This window comes from Balaenoptera physalus (genome assembly GCF_965194825.1).
Source record: "Balaenoptera physalus genome assembly, chromosome: 12".
NCBI classification, from domain to species: Eukaryota; Metazoa; Chordata; class Mammalia; order Artiodactyla; family Balaenopteridae; genus Balaenoptera; species Balaenoptera physalus.
Window position 1 is genome coordinate 17,750,891 of NC_138897.1, and position 22,374 is coordinate 17,773,264.

The window sequence follows — 22,374 nt, forward strand, 5'->3', positions numbered from 1 at the left end:
TCCTCAGAAAGCTCTTCTCCACCATCTAATCCCTGGTTAAGCTCCCTGTATCATCCTTATTCCTACATCATCTCCCCCAATCCTCTGTTGGTTTCTTCCACTACATTTATTAAAACTTTTAATTATTGTTCTGCATGTTGATTGGCTTAATGGTTTATCATGTGTTTCCATACTACTTGTCTATCAGCTCCCTAAAAGCAAGGACTGTGTGTTATTTAATTCTGAATTCTCAGCATCTAATGATGATGATGATAAACATAATAAAGGCAGTTACTTATATAGCTCATATCATGTGCTAGACATGGTTGCTGTGGTTTATGTGTTAGGGTTTTTTTGTTTTTTTTAAATTAATTAATTTATTTATTTTTGGCTGTGTTGGGTCTTCGTTTCTGTGCGAGGGCTTTCTCCAGTTGCGGCGAGCGGGGGCCACTCTTCATCGCGGTGCGCGGGCCTCTCACTATCGCGGCCTCTCTTGTTGCGGAGCACAGGCTCCAGACGCACAGGCTCAGCAGTTGTGGCTCACTTGCCCAGTTGCTCCGCGGCATGTGGGATCTCCCCAGACCAGGGCTCGAACCCGTGTCCCCTGCATTGGCAGGCAGATTCTCAACCACTGCGCCACCAGGGAAGCCCTTGTTCCTGTTGATTTATGTTTGAAACTGTTTGTGGAAAAGGAGGTGACACCCTTCAAGTTGAAATTATTTTAAAAGTTAAGAGAAAATGTTTAATAAGAGACAGTACCAAACAACCCACCAAAATGGACGGTAGTAAATTCATGAGCAAAGGAAATTCTCCTGGGGTGGAAGTCTGCCTTTGGGTCTTCCCGTCTCCTCTATCTGCTTCCCCTACTTTAAGACTTTCCATCCAAGGCAACCAGGTGAGTTAAATTACTTCCTGGTGAGGAAGAAGATCTGCTGAAATGAGTTCCTCCTGAATGTGGTCGTGATTTAATATGCTAATCTGAGCACAGGTTAGGTGCATTTTCAAAGAGGATACTTTTTAAATGAGGGATTTAGGGAGGCTCGTGCACTGCTGGTGTGAGTGTAGACTTGGGGAGCCTTTCCGGAGAGCAGTCTGTCCATGCTGGTCAAATTAACTAGATACCTATTTTATACCCAGCAATTCCACTCCTGGTATTTACCCCACAGACATTCCCACATGAGGTCATAGAGGGCCCTGCACGAGGATGTTCACTGCAGCAGCGTTTATGGTGGCAGAGCGTGGGAGGTCCCCTAATGGTCCATCCCTGGGGGTGGTGGATGGGGGTAGAACGTGGTGATGCCTTCCGTGGGTCCACTGCGTAATGGGTCAGACTATCCACAGCAACACAAATGGACCTTAAAAACAGAGGGATGAGTGAAAACTGTAAGAAACAGAATGAAATTTCTAATACAATATCATTTATATAAATTAAAAATACACGCACCCAGCAATACACATTTTATATGAACACATACAAACAAAATGACCATGTTGCAACTGGGGAAAGGCATGGAAGAGAGCTGGGTGTCTCATTTTTGGCAACACTGATATTTGGGGCTGGAGGATTCTTTGCTGTGCTGGGCTGTCCTGTATCTTTAGGGGTGTTTAGTAGCATCCCTGGCCTCTACCCACTGGATGCCCCTAGCGCCCCCTCCCCTCCACCTCCGTTGTGATACTCAGCAATGTCATTGCCAGATGCCTCCTGGGAGGGGAGGGGAATTACCCCTGGCTGAGAACAACTGGTACTGAGGACAAGGATAAAAGAAAATGAATGAAAATGTATATGCAAGGTGTGGGCCTTGGGGGAAAAGTAAATAAACACAATGAATACCCAAACAGGGCAATATTTAACCCAAAGAACGCATCGTGCACGTTGGGGTTTCAGGCACGTGTGTGAGAGCATTTTGCATTTTTCCTATCACACGCTATAAAGGCATTCTGTGTGCACACAAGGCTTTCCACTCCGCATGCAGGAGGGACAAAGTTTTTCTTTGCTCCTTAGACATGTGGTGTGATAAAGAAGCTGTCCCAGGAGGATATAGCAAAGTGTGGCTTCATCCTGAGCATGACGTGGCTAGATTGGTCTGGAAGGTGAGCTGCTTCTCTGGGAGGAATATAGCTGCACCTTTGGTACAGCGGGCCATGGGCTGTCCTTCCTCAGCCCACTGAGGACGAGGACCCAGGGCCTCTTGTCTTCTGCCCTGCTCTGCCCTGGGGGTGGAGGTGGGCTATCTAACCCTGCTAAGCAGAAGTCCGAGCAGGACCCACACTCCTCACTCCTTTCCCCTCTGCTGGACCTACCGTAGAAGCTGAGCAAGCCGAGGCCTGGACAGGAGAGAGGCAGCTGAGCAGTGGTGGCCAGTCATGAGTAACTGTGGGCATTGGATGGTTTTGGAAGCTGCCCATGGCTCTGGATTTGACCTTCTCACAGCAGATCTTAGAGAACATCAATATTTTACCTTGCACAATTTTTCTTCGGAAAGTCTCTAAACGTAGAATAGGCCAGTTTGGGAAGAGAAGAGGTTTTTCAGCATGCTCCCGCTCAGCTCTCCTTTGCCATAAAGTCCCGTGGGAGAGGATCTTAGATCTTGTGATATTTAAGTCTTACAAACATACAGTTTCACAAAAGTCAATCCATATGGGTGATCTTGGGTTTTGGGGTTGAGTAATGTTGAAGACAGATCTGGGGATGCAGCTATGATTGGTGCATCTCTGGCAAAAGAGGCTGCAGAAGCCAAGCCCTCACCTACAAATTCCAGGCCCTACAACATTACAATGAGTGACACACTACATACCATCTCTCCCCTTCACTCTCTTCTTCTCTTTTTCCCTTTCTTCTTCTCCTTCCCCACCTCCTGTTTCTCCTCTTCTCTTTCTTCTATCCTCTTCCCACAAAATATTAAGAGCAATTTAACATCACTTTAAAAGGATGGTGAAAAAGCATAAGAGACAAATTAATTAAACATAGAACCCAGAGGTCTTGACCAAGGTTCAGACCCAGGAACTCTTTCTCATACTGACGGTTGTGGGTTGAATTGTGTCCTCCCCAAAACTCACATGTTGAAGTCCAAAACCCTAGCACCTCAGAATGTGACCTTATTGGGAAATAGGGTCATTGCTGATATAATTAGTTAGGATCAGGTCATACTGGAGTAGGGTAGCCCCTAATGCAATGTGACTGGTGTCCTTATAAAAAGGGGGATTATGGACCCCCCCACACACAGAGAACACACTGTGAACGTGTGAAGGCAGAGATTGGAGCCATGTGTCTACAAACCAAGGAATGCAAAAGGTTGCCAGCAAACCCCCAGAAGCTAGGAGAGCGGCCTGGAGTGGCTCCTCCCCTGGAGCCCTCAGGGGGATCACGGCCCTGCTAACACCTTTGGACTTCTGGCCCCCAGGACAGTGAAATAGTAAATGTATGTTATTTTAAACTGTTAAGTTTGCCCTAATTTGTTATGCAGCAATGGAGTATTAATTCCTGCCCCAAATCCCTGCTCCAGATGACCGGTCATATTCCAGCAGGCACGTGGGGAAGGAGCAGGGCTGTGCAGGGGGATGAGGGGCTGGGGCCGGAGGTGGCCTACGCCACTGATAATTGGGAGCATGACCACGTGAAAAAGCGGGCTACCTCCTTTGGTGATCTCGTCTGGATTATCATAATTTGCTTTCGTATGGCTCCTTTTACAGCTGTTCATCGTAGTCTTAACCATCCTGATAACGTATTACCTTAAAAAAAGTTGTTGGAAAGATGTGCTCAGAAATAGCAACTATTTCCCAGCTTTCTGCCGACCTTCAGCCTGCACACCATGTTCATACACGGTCCCCGCGCCCAACCCAGGCTGAAGTTCGCTGTGCTCTTCTCTTCTGGGGGGAAGGCTCACACCATGGCTCTGTCTCCCACGTCTTGCAGCTCACATCGTAGATATTTACAGAGAATAGAGCCTCTTAATTTTCTATTTCTGATCTTCGAGAGTCCTATCCAGCTGTTTGGGGGAAGAGGGTAGAAACCGAGTCTTACTATGTCACAATATCTCAGTCTCTTGCTGTTGAAACAATCTGTTTTAGGAAAGAGCTGAATCTTGTAGACTTCCTCCCCTTTCCTTCCTCCTCCTCCAAGTGAGCGTCTAGCATTTTCATGGGAGGGGAGAGTGAAGGGAAGAAGGCCTATAAGTGGGTGTCGTAGGTTAGGTTCCCTGGGAGGCAGATCCCAAGATCCACACACAGGAGGTTTATTGGGAAGTGCTCTTGGGAGCAACCCCTGTGAGGGGGGAGGAGAGCAGGACTGAACAGAGGGAAACGTTGGCCTGCAGTCTCGGGGGTAGCTTCAACTCAGGAGGATTATATTAGGAAGCGCCTTTGGTCACAAATCCAATCCAACTTCTCCAATTCAGCTCTACCAATAAAACAGATTAAAAAATTTTAATGTTTAATTATTGTGTCTTATTTCTTAGTTAGTTTGAACTCAAAGGGGAAGACAGGAGAGTTATTTATTGGTCTCCTGAAAAATCCAGCCAGAGTGCTGAAGGTGAAGGTAATAATGACAATAACATGATAATGATGATATCAAGGACCACATAAAGCTCAAATGAGGTTACTCAAAAATAATCCTGTTAGGAGATGTATTTGTAGCCACTGGTTCATACCAACACCAGCTACTTTCTTTGTGGTTTCAATTTTGCAGCTCTTAGTATCCTTTAAAAATTCATTTTTGTGGGCACTTTGAGTACCCACAGCCAACAGTGAGATCTTACCTGCACTTCTATATACTTCTCTGTGGTCTGGGAAGTCCCAAATCATTGCTTGTCAGCTCCATGGAGTTCCAGGCACATGTCCTGGATGGAGTTCCCCAAGGGCGAAAGGAAGACTTGGAGCCGTGAGCAAATTCTGAGCCATAACCTACAGCATCCCAGCTGCGAACACATCTGGTGGAGATGCTGGAGGGACATTTGAACTGTTTGTCTTCGCTTCCACCCACCTGTACTGCTTAGTGATCAGGACTTCCTGTTGGAAGAACCCAGGAGTAGGAGTCCCAGCTGTGACCACTAGTCTAAGCTCTGCCATCAACCCAAGGAAACTCTACACAAATAAGAGCTTAGCCCTGGAGTCAGGCTGCCTCGTGCGTGACCTGCAGCAAGTTACCCAATCTCTCAACACCTGTTTTCATCTGTAATGTGGAGATAATTCTAGTACCTGCCTCATACAGTAGTTGGTAGAACAAGATGAGATAAACCACACACATGGTAAATATCCATCCATGTGAGCTGTTATTATTAGGTGACTATGAAACCCTTCACACTTAATTATTCCATGGGAATAATAATACCTGCACTCCTGGTTGCAGGAAAAATGAGATGAATAAATAAAGGAATAGAAAAGTAGTTTTTAAATGCCAGTGTAAAGTGGCATTATTTATATTGAAATTAACACATGCTCTCTGATCATTTCTAACATAGGATGTGGATAAAGCCTGAACTGCTGTTGTAATGACCGTGACTTACTGTAACAGGCCAGAGCACAGAGAGTGTGGTGGAATGTGTGTGCTGGTTTGTTCAAGCTTTGATCTGGGGGAAGTAAGTTGTCCTCATCAAGGGTGTGCAGCCCTGGGTTGTCAGGGGACATCGTTTCTGAAGGGTTTCACTCCGGGGCAGACACCGCTCACACCAGTGCTTCAGCCATCTACGTCTCAGTCAATGCCAGGCTCTGCTAATTAGCACACTGAATACCAGAAGTGGCATCTTAATGGTGAAAATAGTAGCCTATCAATTATCATGAGAAATGTGACCAATGGACTTTGGTGACGGTAAGACGAAAGGTGTTAAGATAGGTGGGTTGGAGAGAGAATACCTCCTGCACTCCCTTGTCTGCGCAGAATGTAAGAATCTCTGAAACCTTTTGCCAGAACCCCTGGGGAATGCAAGGAAGGTCTGATCCCTAAAGGATCCTGTGTTCCATCTTTGGTTTAGGAGGTTGCCTGTTGTCTGATGCTCATACGGAATCTGTATAAGGATAAGGTTAGGATGGGTTATATCTCTAAAGTTTTAATGGTTTAGGAATAAGGTAATCTTTACAGGGGCATCCCTAAGCTTTTGTAACCGATGGCATGGATGACAGATAAGGTGATGATAAAATGTGCCTTGCATCCTGTCAGAGGTAAGAAGTTGCAGTCTTACCAAGCAGAGCAACTTTACTGTTCTTTATGAAACCACAATGGGATGCAGTAGGGAGAAGGATGCTTAATCCTTTCCAATGGAAAGAGAAAGAAGCCAGCTGAGACATGGTCAATGGATGAAAGCAGTTTATTTGACATTAATTGCAGAATTTACAGCACTACCATTTAATGAGAGGAATAAAAATAGAAAGAATCCAGTGTAAGCAATGTTGCAGACAAAACATCAGGGTGGGAAATGAGCGAAACTGAAAATGCAATTAACATTGAAAGAAATCTTCCAAAGCACTGGGAGCCTATCAAGGGGTGAGCAGCCCCCTGAGAATGGTGTGCGATCCTCCTCCTCACCAGGATTTCAGGGCAGCCACTGAACACTTACCCTGTTGACCATCCCTGGAAAATCTTTCAGCACAGTCTGACTTAACATGTCTGAGATGGGGCAAAATCTGGGTTATATGTTTGGAAATATAGCTTAGGGTGAAAAGAAAATAAGAATGTGAATTAACTAGTGTGTGGGTTTTTTCTTTTTCAAAACAGACGGGAGTACAAATTTTAGGGGTGTGTTTTCCCGATTTTAAGTAGGAGAGGTGATGTCAAAGGGATTGACTAAAAATAAAAGTTTAAAGTTTTCCCCTGTGATTTTCTTGGAGATAATATCTGCAAAAGCAAGGAACTAGAACAAGAGGTATGCATGTGACTCTTTGGTCTCTTATCTTGGAATCTGGATAGAGACCTATGAAAGGTACCTGGACTTCTACTAAAGGGCTGGGTTTCTGGAAAAGCTTACTGAGAAGCCCCATGGTTGAGCACAGGCTCCGACAGGGATGGTTAACCATGGTATGGCCATTTCCCCGTGGCTTATTCTTTTCTTTCCCTTTTAAAGCTTTAAATAGAGCTGGGGCAAATTCTTCTCACTTTCCATCTTCTTCCTTCCCTCATTTTAGCCACTTTCAAAACCATAAAGCAACCAACAGGTTGGAAAGGATTCAAGCCCCACAGGCCAGCATGTGAAATTAAAAGGTGTTTTTAATACCCCAAATTAATACATCTGAGGTCATCAGGGTCTAAAGTGAGAAAATAGCCCAAACTGACTCAATCCTGAGAACAAAAACCAATGAAAGAAAAGATATTGGAACTTGTTCTCACTCACTTTTGGTGGGAAGATGATAGTTTCTCTAGTAAGAATTCACTGACCAAGAAAGAATCTACAGCACCTGTACCAGTAAAATATTAATTTGGGTAGAAGTATTAGAATAGGAAGGATGCAAAAATTGGCCAGGCTCTTTCCCTGCAGTCCAGGAAAACACCTTCTTGGAGAAAAGCAAAGGGTGAAGAAGAGAACTAATGGGAATGCTGGTCAATCCCGAATCATCTTTGCCCATGAAATTCTTTGGCATGTGAGACCAGGAGAGGAGAGATTGAATGGTTCTAGGATTGAGGGGGGAAAAATAAGAGTTGGTGATTGGAAATATGGATTAAAAGAGAAACCAGCACCAAGATTATGTCTGTATCACCTCAGCCCCTGCCTGCCAAACTCAGATGTCCTTTATCATTCTGTCAGTGTGAAGGTCGTCTTCTTGCTTCCGGAATTCCAACTTGCCAGGTGTCTTATAACCTTTCGTGGTAAGAAGTTTGCTGGCCCCGTTTAGACTTGTGTAAACACAAAATGACGTAGTAAAGAAAGGAAGTAATATTCTAGCTTCAAGGAAGTATCTGTTAATGGTATGACTAGGTAGTCATTGAAGAGTTAACCCTGCTTCCCAGGTAGCAGGTTTCCTGTCATAATTTGAAAAGAACTTTCCTAGACAGCAATCAGACTCTGAAGCTAAATGCCAAACTGGGTCAAAGTAAGGGAGACAGGGGAAACCCCCAAGTTGTATAGCTTTTAGACTAGGACTTCCAAGCAGAGATGAAGGAGGCATTGATGGGCCATGTTCTTGATTGGCTCAATAGCTACGGTTCCGCCTGTCCTCTAAGAAAGACCAGTAACATGGGCAGTGTGCACGGCCCCTTGAGAGAGGAGCCAGGCACAGAGAGGCACTGAGGTCTCCTTTTCTCTCGTCTATTTTCCAGATCAAAGAACTAGGAATAGCCAAAATATAAACTAGAAACAAAATGACAGAAAAACCCATTCACACCTTTCTTGGTTTTCCAAATACTTATTTGCCAAAGCTGTAGATGGACTCACTAAACCAGGGTGCAGAGGAAGAGTGATGAGGGGGATTCTGATTTAGAAGAGCCCCACTGCATTGTGGGGACCTGGAGCCTTTGCAGTAAAGTGATGGCGCAGGTAAAGCCAACCAGATGGACCGCCCACAACTTTGACTGGTGGAGCCCAGCTTGAGGATAGGTGAGTGCCTGGTGGGCGACAGAAGATTCAGGATGGCTATTTTCTCTTCCTTGTCTTTCCTGTAAGAATCAGGGTCTGCCTTCATGCTGGCATGTGCTTAAGGCCAAGGTATCTCAGAGAAGTGCTGGGGTCAAGAAAGTGAGGTTAGAAAGTTTGGACCCAGCTCTCTTCAAAGCTGATAGTTACGGAGATCTCCTGCTAGAGCCAAACTCTACCTTCTAGCCCATGACCTTTCATTTCCCAGGCCAGGCCCATGTGTCCCCATGAGAGCAGGAGTGAAATCCAGGCCAAGCTGAGGTAATTCCATAGTTCTGTGTCTCCAAGGAAAAGGACATCCACCGGCACAAAGCATTGAGTAAAAACCCTTTAATAACAAAATAACATTCACGATGTAGCTACTTCAGTTGTCTGGAAAACTCAGCTTACACTTGATTCAACATCACTTTCCACAAAGTTTGAAAAAAAAAGGACATAAAATGGCATAACAAAATATACCTCGAGTTTCATAAGACAAGTCTTCTTGGCAAACCTAGTGAGCCAGATTCATGCATCTCTTGTAATAAAAATTGTTGGGCACACTCACGTCTCAGACACTCCTCTGTTTACTTTGGATCGAAAATACATTTGAACTTCATAGATTCTACAACATCTGCATTGTGTGTAGGTTTGTGAGTGTGAGGAGAACTTGACTGAAACAAACATCGGTTTGGTTTATTGCAGAAGAACACGTAAAGCTTTCTGGAAGATTAAGCACTACTACAATCATTAACTGTCTTACAAAAGCCAACTTAAAATTCTTGTATCCATTCCCATCTTTGGCAGATTAATAAGGGGAGAAACAAAAAAGACTATCTTACAAAGCTTTCATTATCACAATCTACTTTATAAGTCCAAATAAAATGTTTCTTTGTATTATTAATGAAAGCGCATTCTCAATATATTCTCATTGACAGGTCATATGAACGCTCTACCGTTGGTGATTTCCAATATTTTGCAGAGCAGTCTGCTGCTTTCCCACCACTCTTTCCTAAGCTGCACTCCTATGCAAAATAAAGTGTGCTTGGCAATTGATTTGGCTTTATGTCAAGCATATTGATTTGGGGAATAGGTATGAAACTTGAGAATGGGTCTCAGAACCCAAATATAAGAAAGAATGAGTTTGCCCAATCCACTGCAAGTGAAAGATACTTTTTGAGATATAGGGGCCTCAGATAATTAGGGAGTTGAAACAAAGACGGTTTTCCTAAACTAGATTTCAAACCTTCTTATACCCCCTTTAGGATAGATGTAACATTGTTGGGCAGAAAAGAGTAAATTAGAATCATCTCTCACTCTAGGGCGGAAAAATCACGATACGGCTGCACAGGTTATGTTTTGGGGAATGGCCATCTATTTTTGCCCAAAAGACTGGAACAGCTTGTGGAGTTGTCCAGGAGAATGGACAAAAAGCCAGAGAATCATCATTGATATTGATGCCATTTGAATTGACCTGACAGCAAAATACTCTAGTATTCTTCCAAGAAACCAAGCACAAAGTGGCCATTCCCAAGCAAAGATCCAGGAGAGGCTACAGCCGGATGAATTTGCATCTCCATACACATAGCCAGTTATGTCTGAGGTCATGAACATAAAGCCAAAATGACTCCTTTTCGTGGAAACTTAAAATGCAGGGTTGTTTTTCAATGCTTGTTTCCAAACCCCTCTCGCATGGAAGTGAGACGGCTGGGTTCTGAGGATCTAACTGCAGAATGTGAGTCGGCGAACTCAAACTTGGAATGACCCTTCTCATAGCATTTGAACTCGATTTAATCTGACTCATTTTGAAATCCCAACAGAGGTCAAGGTATTTTCGAGGTGAGACATCTCCCAATAAAACCAATATTACCACTGTCTGAGGCTGAGCTGTGTACATTTTCACAGTTTAATGTATACACAACTGTTCCACAACCGCTAACGAACAATTGGCGCCCATGCATAAATAAAGTCCATTGAACCAAAGGGGAAGATCTAGTTCAAAATGAAAAATGTTGCTATTAAGAGCACAATGCATCACACTGCTAAATTTTTAGCCTCATGCATAAAATTATAGCACTGATTGGCAGTTGCTAATTATAATACTACACTGTTAACACAGGACAATTAATTGTTCAGACCAAGTAGCACAAATGTAGAAAATAATAATTTTCTTTTTCAACAGAGCAAATGAACACAGATTGTTTCTTCAGCAAAATATGAAACTGTAAACTTTGGGCTCATTCTGCAACTTTCCCCAATCCAGAATAAATAAAATCCAAAGGGGAAAAAAAAAGAACATACATATTTTTTTAAGCGCACCTTTTCGTCTATTACAAAAGCACAACCTAAAACGTATAAAGCTTTTTTTTCTTTTTTCTTTTTTTAAATCACAGTTACCAAAAGAAACAGTGAATAATTTATTACATACGCTATAATAACATTACTCTAAACACTATTATCTATGAGGTATATCTGAGAAAATTCGGTAAGGAATTGCGCGGTCTGCATTGCCAACATGCCCAGGTTCATATTAAAGCTTTGGAACCGTGAAGAACTAGAAAAGGGAGAAGAACAGGGAAGGCAGAGGAGGAGAGATAGATAGAGAAAAAACCTTTGGTATTAGTACAAATCTCGTTCTTTGCAGGGTTGCATTGCAAAGCACCACAGTACAATAAGCCCACCAATGTACTGTATGGCGGCCCAGTGGAAGCTGAGGTATTCACAGGAAGGATTAAAAAAAGCACAGAGAAGTCCAGACTGGCTAAATCGTTGCTTTGGTTCAAGCAAGGCACTCGTCCCGTGGTTACGTCACACTTTGCAAGTGAAGCATGAGGCTGAGGGGGGGTTGCTGAGGAGAGGTCTGCCAATCGGGGATGTTTTCTGTGTTCAGGTTGCCATCGGTCTCCCTAGGTTCCCTCTTCTAGGGGCTCGGTGGTCGGAAGGCTGGGGAGGGCGGTGTTGGCTTATAGAGGAGCACTTCGCTGCTCAATGACAAGATCTTTGTTGTGTCTCCCAGGTATTTGGAGAATTCTACTTCCAATAGGAATTTGGGAAGAAAACCAAAGCAATTTGCTGTTTGGAAGGCAGGCCTTACATCTCTGCCTGGTATGGAGGGGAGATGGAGCTTTGAGCCTGTTTGGACAGGAGAGAACTCTCACATGTGTCAGTACGGTGCTTGCAAACTACAGGAAGGGGGTAAGTGAGGGTTTCTTAACATCTGTCAACCTAGCCCTGATTTCCTCCACTGGCTGCACTCTGGATGCAGGGATCGGATGAGTTGACTGGTCTTTTCCCTTCTTAGCTTCTTTGTCTAAATTGTCTCTTAAAAAGCTAAAAGAGAACTACGTTATGTGAAATGCAAAATACTAGTACTCAATAAGGAACCATACGGACTAGAGGCCGGTCTTTGCTTATGTCTGAAACCCATTTGGTCAAAAGCTGAGAATGATTCATCGGCTAACATACAAATCGCAGTGATGACTGAATCTTAGTAGTGACTTAATCATTTAATGGAATCGGAAGAAACTTAAACAAGACCAATTCATTTCATGAGTAAGAAGGGAAAAGAGAATCAATTTTAAGTAATTCATGTCTTAAACTGGCATATCGATTTCTCTGAAATTTTGAGGTCATCTTTTGTCTCCAATGAGTTAATTTTTCAGCATCCAATGAGATAAGGCTTAAAGAAGTTCTCTCATAAATACAAAAAGTTGCCCTAGAAATGATGTATCAAGTCAAGGGGAAAGGGAAAAAGCTGAACAGCTTAAATGTCACGTGTGCAAACAGTGATCAAATTCCCTTTCTCTGATAAATACTGACCTAAAAATTTGCGTAATAATTCAACTCAACAGACCAAGAATGAACTTTCCCTTCTCACTGAATTAGAAGTTTATATATAGAACACTCTGGAATGGGGAGGTTTTACCGTGATCTCACTGGATCAGTGTGTACTTCCAGGCTGAAAACCCCGCTATGAGCTCTAATAAATCAAGGCTGGCCACCTTTACAAGCAATTGATCATATGTGACTTTATGTTGCGATTCTAACTAGACAGATACTGAAATGCCTGTGACTATTCTTACAGAGTAAAAATGTTCAGTGACAAGCCCCAGGCCCCCCTCCTCTTTGCCAGCGTGTGGCCCATCTCAGGCAGAGGCAGCACTGAGCAACGGGCACAGACTGGAGGAGAAGGCAGGAGGCTTGTCTGGGCTTTGCCTCTAGATAGATACTTGTGTTGGATAACTATTTCACTCCCCCGGGGCCTCCAGGGGCTGGACTAAAAGATTCCTAAGGTCCCTTCCAGCTCTACTATTCAATGATTAGAATTTCTATGGTCCAATCATTGGAAATCTCGACTGCGACAGCTCCAAAGCAGGGAACAGAGCTGGGACTGAAGGCCACTTCCAACCAGTCTTCTTCACCAATTTGGAGTTGGAATTTCAGGAATCCAATTACAGCAGCATCTGAACTTGCATCCTGAACACGTGGAGGGGACAGCGAACAAATGAGAGAAACACAGAAAATATCCCTTTCCAAATTAGCAGCCACTGTCGCATACATAACTATTTCTTTGGGGTATCTGAGCTGTGGCTGTACATACCATATGTCAGAGAGAACAGTTAAAATTATAAAAGAGCACAAGCAAAATGCAGACCGCACAGAGAAAGAAATCTTTGGTATCTTTGGTGTCATCAACACGATTAAAATTACAAATGGAAAAAGTCAGTGAGGTAGCCTTCTTTGGTTCTCACTAGAAATAGAAAGTTTTTCCTTTTTTTTTTTCTTTTTTCTGTTTTTTTTTTCCCTTTTTTGTTTTGTTGTTTTACACGCACACAGAGTTCATTCTTGGAAGCAGCTAGTTTAAGGGTTTCTCTCTTTTTGCTGTTCTGATTTTTTTTTTAATTTATTTTTTCCAGTTTCTGTACAGAAGCCCCAAAATCCAGGCTGGTGAAGCAGGGTCTCGGCTTACGTTTTCTGAATGCACAGGTTCGGGTTGAATAGTCATTGCTTGTCCACAAACTTTTCTCTGTTGTTCTGACAGCAAACAAACTGCAGTGCTCTCTGTTGTTTTAAATAAAAAATATAAACTATATCGTGCACCTTTTGCAGATGCTGAATAAGTTAAATAAATAAGTTACAATATGAAGGCTCTGAGGGCCCCAATAATTAAAAGGTGAAGTTCGCCTGGTACCAGGTGGGGCTGTGAACTTAAATTAAATAATTTAATCACTGTTACTTAAACTATTTTCGAAGTTAATTCAAGAAGGAAAAATACCTCGATATTTTTTTTTGTAACCTGTATTTCTTCCCTGTCTGTAACAGAACTTCTCTGCTTTATAAAGCAAAACTTCAAGGGAATTCTAAAAGGGATTGTGCATCTCTGATGCACCATTGGTCTAGGTTTTCATAAATAAGCACAAAGAGTAAAACCAAAGTAAAGAAAGATGATTAAATAATTACTAAAATCCTATACATTTGTGTGCTAAAAACTAATTTAAATAAATTAATTACATTAATGGTACTTAGCTTGTTGGGTCATAACCCAAAGAGATGAAGGGAAAAAAAAAAGGTTTCTTTTGACTGTCTTCATTTTTCGATGGACAAAATGTATAGCTTCTTTCCATAGTCTAAATGAAAATAAAGCAGGAAATTCTAACGTCTAAATTTTCTCATGTTCAAAAAGACCATTTAAGTGTGACAAGCATGAAAAAAAAACACCACGTTCCCCGCTCTAGCTAGTGCAGCACCCCCAAGACCATGTCACCATTTTCTCCACCCTGGAAACCAGAACTCACTTTTTCCTTATTAGTTCACGCTTTACTTTGCTATTTTTTCCTTCTTTTTCTTTTTTTTTTCTCTTTTTTTTTTGGTGTGTGTCCTTTTTCAGGTCTTTGGATTTAGCTTTAGTTATGAGAGATCCAGAATAAAGCTATTCAACCGAAGTCATCAAGCACATGTGTCATTCTTACACAGATGATTAAATAATATCCAAGTTTTCTTGAAAGTTGAGTTTATCTTGGATGTGCCCAAATGAAGGTAATTCCAAGTGTACAGAATGAAGATGCTGGGATACTTTTTTTTTTTCCTGCACTTTAGTTTTCAGTGTTACAATAAATAATAAAAAACAATGTACATTGTAGAAGTACCACATACATGTTAAATGATCATTTAAAATGTATTTATTGTAACAGATGACTATTTATGTACGTATGAAGCTGTCTGTGCACACGTGTCTGTGCAGTCTGAACACTCAGAGGCAATGTGTGTCGCTGTGAGGATGTCTATGGGAATACATGTGGAAAGGTGCATCTGAATCTGTATACACCCAAGCTGACAGACTGTATGAGGTTTAGGCAAACTTATCTACCAAGGTTTACGCTGGGAGAAGTGCCTCTGCTAAAGATGGAACAGAGTGGAAGACTTCCATGGAATGAACAGACCTGTAGCAATGTGTCGTTTTTTTTCCTATACACATTTTCTCCACTAAAAGGGAATTAGCGGGTTAATTCCAGGCAACCAAACTCAACACTGGTAAGGAAAGCTTAGGCTCAAGCTTCAACTTGCCTCAGACTGTCAGAACCTTTTTGGTATCTGAGAACAATGAACACTTCCGGTCCCCATGGGATTCATGGAATAGCCTATCAGCTTCAACTGTAAGTTCTGTGTCTACCTATGTGAAGCCCTATGTTATTTTAATATATATATATATGTATATGTATATATATATACACACACACACACACATATATATATATATATATATAATTTTATAACCCATTCTGAGACTTTCTAAAACAAACAAACCCTCCCTTCCCCCTGCCCTTGGAAAGAAACAAATCAAAGGTAGAAAATAGGCACTGGGACATCCATATTTAAAGCCAATGTCATTAACTTATGAGATTTATACAGCAAACTTGGGTGCACCTTCTTCCTTTAGTATGGATTTTGTGGCCTTATTTGAAAACTAGAATCTCCTGTTGTTTTAGAGGTGACTTGGTGTTAACTAAATGTACAAAAGTATTAAGTTCTCCAGTCTTACAGGTAAACGTCCGAACGTTATAGACATAACAGCTCTATCCCTCTTCTGTCTACCATCTTTCACCCTCTCTTCCTGGTTAGGCTAACAAGTCTGAATCACAAGGCATCAGCAGCAACAGCAACAAAAATTCAGCTCTGATCTGTTAGGAATCGTGACAGTTATCACAGTACTTGTGTTTGGGCTTTGGGGTCAAACTTGACCACACGTATCACCTCTTTTTCTCTACTTTTTCATATACTCCATTATTCTTCAACAATACTGGAACTCAGCCTGTTCTTCTTCTATGTTTAAAAATTCCTACTATACAACCTCCTGAAAAACAGAGTTCACCACAAAGGTATACTGTCATGACATTTTGGTAACGGTAATCAAACAGACGCTTCTATAATTCTACCAGTATTTTTAGAAGTGGGAAAGTGTCCCCCCTGCACCCAGTAATGATATTTAAAAAAAATCTGTTCAACTTTAATTTATTGGCATGACTAGGTGGGCACCCAGCACAGATAAAGTAAAATGGTTGATCATCTAAAAGGTATTTATGACAACATTGTAAAGCAGTTATAATCCAATAAAGATGTAAAAAAATAAATAAATAAAAAATAAAAGGTATTTATATTTGGCTTTGAAATACATTGTTTGATTTACAAAAATGTATGTATGTGTGTGTATCAGATTTATTCCTAATTTTGATTTTATTTTAGCTAGTAATAAAAATTAGCTTGAATTTCCAAAGCCCATAATTGCCAAGAGCCTGCAGGAAAAGAGACACTGCAGAGGTGATGCTTTGATTTCTTCAAAGTGTCACGTTGGTTCCTTCATGCCTCATTCCCGCCTGTACTGTTAAGTGGTACAACCTACACACTACTTTACATTTTAGAAAAGCCTTTAAATATTGTGGATGAGTTTTTACTGTCGTTGCTGTTTTCTTTTAAAAAAGAAATACATTGGCTCTTTTTTTTAATAAAAATTTCTTGGAATGAAAGAATTATATCCCCAGGACCAAAATCACATTGAAAACAAAAGTAAGCAAGCCTATTTCCCTAAAGAAATAAATAATTTTCCACTCAATAGCCTTTGGATTTCCGTTGCTTCCAGAATGTGAATTTTGGTTCAGAACTATCCCTTCACACTGCCCCTTTCATTGCTGATGGCTGAGGCATGCCTGGAATTTTTCTTGGATTGAGGAAATGGATCCTCAATCCAAAAGGTTAAACGTTGAAGTCCAAAGAGTTATTTTTTTCTGAAATTATTAACTTAAAATAAGTTTTAAAAATGTTTGAGGAAACTTTCTGGGTCAAATTCCATTACCTTCCAGTTTGCAGGGTTTTTTTTTTTTTTCTTTCAGCTTTTTAACAATTGAAATTCTGTAGGGCTTAATTTTTCAATACACAAATATATAGATACACACACGTATTTATATATGTACGTAAATAATTTTTTAGAAGCAAGCACTTCTCTCTGGTATGGCATTATCTGGTATGAGCCATTTATCAAAAGTCCCTAGAGGGAAGTTCTTGCCTTGTTTTACATTATGACATCTTTCTCTGGTCACCAGGAGCACTGAGGGTGTATGTGACTACACCTGGTTTGACCAGGGTTGAAATCTCAGGCCACAAAGGCAGCCGTTTTCAGTTTAGACATCTTCATAGGATGCCAGAGACCCAAATGCTGACATTAGCATGCCGAAGGATCACTAACCAAAGCAAGCAGGCTTGGTTCCTCAATCCAATCTCTAGAAGACCAAGCATTTCCATTGGCCATGAGTCACAAGGATTCATTTAGAGATACCCAAGTTGAAATTCATTTTGATCAACCCATAGGAGAGTTCCCCTGCTGAAATATGCTCGTTTCTTGGTCATTTGACAAAGGAGACATGGAGAATGAGCAAGAGACAAAGTGACACAGGGCAAAGTCAAGGAACATCCCCAGGTAGGATGAATTATAGAAGCCATGGAAAGTCGCCTTCTTTCGTGGCTACATGGCTGCTGCCCCTGCAAAGGGAGACCCACACAGTGGGAGGAAGGAGGTGGCACAATAGACAATGGGGTTCCCAAGGGCAGGACTCTGGGGTTCTCCCCAAACCCTGCCTTGTGTTTTCTCTCTAGGACTGAGACACCCACACCCCCCAACACTGCTGCCTCACCCCAGTGCCAGCCGTGGCTGCACACGGGCTTGTCTAAACAAATAGGTCATTATCACCCTGAGGAAACCTGGTCAACCCATTGCAGCAGGAGTTGGACTTCCCCTGTGAGAAGTCCCTTTGGTGGATCTACTTACTGAGGGGCATCTGGAACACCCTGATGGGACAGGGCCGTTCCTGGAGAACAGACCTCTGGGCTGGCCTCATCTCTGTAACTGGTGGGAATGGACCACTGAGCTTTCCCAGCAGTTAGAGAAGATGAACGCTCCCTGGTCACGGCCCAGAACTGGTGGATGGACCTCACTCACCACCCTGATCATGGTTGAGACATAGAATAGAGAAGACTCAAAATACAAATAAAACTCATTCGTCCCATGGATCCACTTAGCAACAGGTTAACTGTTGAAATGCTTGAACTTGACTTTCAACCTTTCCCAGGAATTTTCACAGAAATCTGAATACTCTAAATCATCCACAGCAGCAAAAATACTCTGGGATGGCATGAGAAATGAGCAAAGTTCTGAACTGAGTACTTAAGAAATGAAGCACTTGACAAAAACAAGACGTGAATTTGAACAGCAATAACTTTGGGTTATCACCAGTGTCAAGTTGAATCTATATATGTATTCATATATTATATATATCTCTTTCTTTAGAAATGCAACCTTTACAGCTGATTTTTAAAAAGCTAATAGAAAAGTAGAAACTGACAATTATTTTTACACGTTTTCCCCCACCCCCAATGAAGCCCTGTTAGGATGTAGCAATCACATGAAGATGAGGCTTGTCAATTCCTCTATAAATTCTTTGGTTCTGTGGCTTGGGAGAGGATGTGTCACCAAGACCCCTACCCCTGACCCTCACTCCCCTTCCCTCCCCTGATGATGAGACTCTGAACATAGAAGGAACCAAGACTAAGGATTAAGCATAGAACGTTCAAGTGACAATATTATTCCCCACGCTCTGCCGAGCAGAGAGGAGAACTGTTCAGTATCCCAACATCTTAAACTTGGATTCCATGGAACCTTTTGAGAGATTCCACGTTGGGTAGAAAGCCATAAAACAAAATGATAGGGAAACAATAAAATCAAACAAATGACCTTTTCCTTTCGTTGCTCAGAAACAAAATTGATTACCTTTACACAGATCAATGGCGCTATTAGTATTTAAGCCAGGCAAGAGGAGATAATGAACTGAAACAAAGGTGTGAAAAATCCTCATCTTTGGTATTGTAGCTGTTGAGGTTTCTGTTGCTCTGTTCCGTGTTCTTTTGAAAAACTGCATAGGCACAAATTAAAGACAATCTTCAACTTTAAGATTACCGCATGAGTTGTCAAATGAAGCAGCAGCCACGGAGGCTTTTCCTTATTTCTCTTCCTGTGTCAACCCTTTCTTTAAAATCTGCTTCCAAAAAATGTCCCAAGAGGTCTGTTTGAACACAGTGTGTCTCGCTGTTTTTCTGTTTCTGGTTTTGTTTTTTTTTTTCTTTTCTGGCGTGCTTCCTTCTCGTTGGTGGTGATTTTCGGTGATTTACGTTTTTATTTATTTATTCATTTTAATGGGACAGTTTTGTTTGTTGCAGAAGTAGGTGCAGAAAAAGTTTCTTTGGTTTCGATTAAGCAATTCATAAAAAAGTCAGTCTCAAGTGTCTGTAAAGAATCATTGCAGTGTTTGGCTTGCTTTGAACACCCCCGTGGTGCCCACCTGGGGCCATTCACTGGTAAATATGCACATGGTGACCTTTGCAATCTCCCAGGGTTCTGTGGGCACTCTTCCATTTGCCGTGGGAAGGTGACAGCCAGGAACCAGAAAGCCACTCGCTGGGTGGCTTGGCTAACATCCTTGGTGTAGCCGGTCCACTCAGCCCGATGATGAACCAAATGCAAGAGCTGAATGCCATTCGGAGTTGCAGAGGTTTTCTGACTTCTAAGAAGTAATCACAGTATTTTTCAGGCTAGAAAATGGCAAGTAATAAATGTCTTTGGTTTGCAGTATTCTGCTTCTTTGGTGTGCTGTGTTTTCTCCAGATTTATTCAGCTGTTTTGCTAGATGATTCAACAATGGAAGAGATTCAGGACTAGATGACGGTTATGAGTAACACGTATGGTGGTTTGAATTATTTATTTTTTCCGTGCTATGAAACACTGAAAACGTCCCTACCGATGGGATGGACAAGGGAACAACCCAAATCTGAAAGAGCGAGAATGTATTATGTGGTGGTCATAATGCACAATAGGAGGAACCAGGTGACAGATAACCAAGAAGGATACATTTATGATCTAAAAAAATCTAGATCTTTTAAAATGCTGCATTTGCTCCGTGTACTGTAACAGTTAAATTGGCCTCCTGAGTGTGCGTCTGCATTATGTACAAACAGAATTTGTAACAAACTGCAAAATGTGCTTGAAGCCATATTCCCAATGATTCCCTCATGACTTCCTAATTGATGTCTTGAAAATCGAGATGCGGTGAATCCAGAACCTTCCTTACTTCTCTGTTTATCTTCGTTGTGCTTGATACTTTGAGCTCAAGTGAACTGATCTGGTTTTTTTTTGATGGATCCAAGACCACGTGAGATTTCCAGGAGGTAAGGAAAAGAAAATTGTAAACTGGATCAACTTAAAGCTTTCTAAACCATTCAATGAAAAAGATGCCTGAGTTGGAAAAACAGGTCCTCGGATTCTTTTTTTTTAACTTCCATATTTAAAACTTGTGCTCAGTAATTGTCATTCTGATTTTTTATGTTATGGCTGTGAACGTTGGTGAACTATGGTATGATGAGGCTAAGCACTTGGAAAGCAAATGAGGTCATTCAAAGTCCCACTATTACTCATGGGAACTTTGACTGCAAGAGGTTGACAGGACTCAAAGTGGGACCGTTGACATTCTAAGCAATCCTGAGCTTGACTGACACCACACTGAAACTGACTTGCTGCAGAAAGGCCCCATTTGGGATTCTGAGGTGCTTAGCACACTCGCTCAGAGGACAATGTCCGGTTCAAAGAGATTAGTTTTCAGCTTGCACTTGGACTCCATAGCCATTAAAAACCAACGAACAAAAAGAACACCTGGCCTATGATTACAGCTAGAATAGAATTTTCTTTTCAAGAGAATTGTGCTTTCAAATCACCAGTGAAGGGCCCCAGCTAAGAATCCAGCGTCGTTTTCCTTTGCATTCTCTTTTGGTATCTGTTGTCCTCATTTGGAGGTGACTTGTGCCCAACTGAGAGTCCTTCCATCACGCTTTGGTACAGGTGCCGGAGGTGGACGAGGAGCCCCCTGTGCTCAGATCGTCCTGCCACTTCTCCAGGCTGCGGCGCCGGGCATTCATGAAGAAGTTGCTGACGGTCGTGAGCTCCAGGCCCAGCTGCTGGGAAATGGTGATCTGCATCTCCTTGGATGGGCGTTTGTTCTCCTTGAAGATGGCGAAGAGCGTTCGGCGTTGGAGGTCGGTGAACACCAGGCGGGATTTCTTCTGGGAATTGTTCCTGTCTTTGTTTGGTTCTTGCTCTTTGCGTTTGCACGCTTGAAGGGGAAGAGAAGAAGGAGAGAGTCAGTGCGAGCGTGAGAACCGGCACCCGAGAACGTGATCCATTGAGAACATTGACAAAGTCAATGGGGATGTAAAGTCAAAGGGGATGTAAACCGTTAAACTTTATTGTGCAAATTGCCCAGCTGTCAATAACCAGCCTTCCCAGTTCATCTACAGGTGATGGAAAGCATCGGTTAGTGGGGGAAGGGAGAAAGGAGGAAAGAGCAGGGCTGTTTACACAGTCTGGTTTTGAACCAAATGCCCTTGCTTTCTCTTTCACTCCCTAGCCCCCACTCCCACCCCCACCTCCTTTATCTGTGAAATCAGGTGCTCTGAAGGGATCAATGACTTCCCCAGGGGGAAGCCTGGTTATTACTAAGTTCCTCTTTTATAGTCACCCGCTAGAATTGTTTACAGATGAGCCACAATGACTTTCTGGAGTTAAAACTTAAAAGTGCGTAATTTCTCAGAATCAAAGCTTCCACCCTCGCGACTCAAAAAATCATTAACAGAATGAAATTAGAAGTGACAGAGTGATGGTATCATCCCGACCCCAAATCCCCTTCTTCTAGACTTTAGAGGAAAAAAAAAAATCAAACAGGGAGGGAAAGACTGTGAAAAAATTGGTTTAACCAGTTTTAATTTGGCTGGTCTGAAGTGAAGCCAATATAAGAAGACCAGGGCTGAGGTTGGCAAAAGAACTCAAATTTACAGTGGATTATTTTATGGCCCTAGATGTGTCAATTAGTAGATGCAGAGTCTCTGATTCAGTAGATGGGTATCCACATCTGGGGTGCCATATGCAGCCAGGACATTAATTTATGTGTCACTACCTCTGCCTTACCCTACAAGTTTCTAGAAGGCAGGGATCAGGTCTGTGTGATATTTCCCACTGGCTCTTTTTGGAGCCATGGACATAAATTAATGCTTGGGATGTTGATGACAAGTGGTATCTTGACTCTTTCAGGAATTTGCACACTTCACAGACAGATTGGGTCTCAGAAAAGTCACTTTTAAGGGCTAAATAATATTGTGCATACAAATCACAAATTTAAACATGGGAACATGTGTTAAAATCACTGGACAGAAACCGCAGCTCATCCAGGGGTTTTGTGCCGCCTCAACAGAGCTAATCCAGGAAAGGCGAGGA

At 42.1% G+C, this 22,374-nt stretch overlaps 1 protein-coding gene across 1 annotated transcript in view; it reads right to left on the reverse strand.

Moving 5' to 3' along the window:
- Positions 1–328: 328 nt before the first annotated feature.
- The window catches only part of ONECUT2 (one cut homeobox 2), a 60,678-nt gene continuing 38,632 nt past the window's right edge, over positions 329–22,374 (reverse strand). Inside the window, exon 2 of the mRNA XM_082417965.1 lies at positions 329–21,217. Coding sequence (XP_082274091.1) covers positions 20,931–21,217 — 287 coding nt within the window. The 3' untranslated portion in view covers positions 329–20,930. The remainder of the gene's footprint in view (positions 21,218–22,374) is intronic.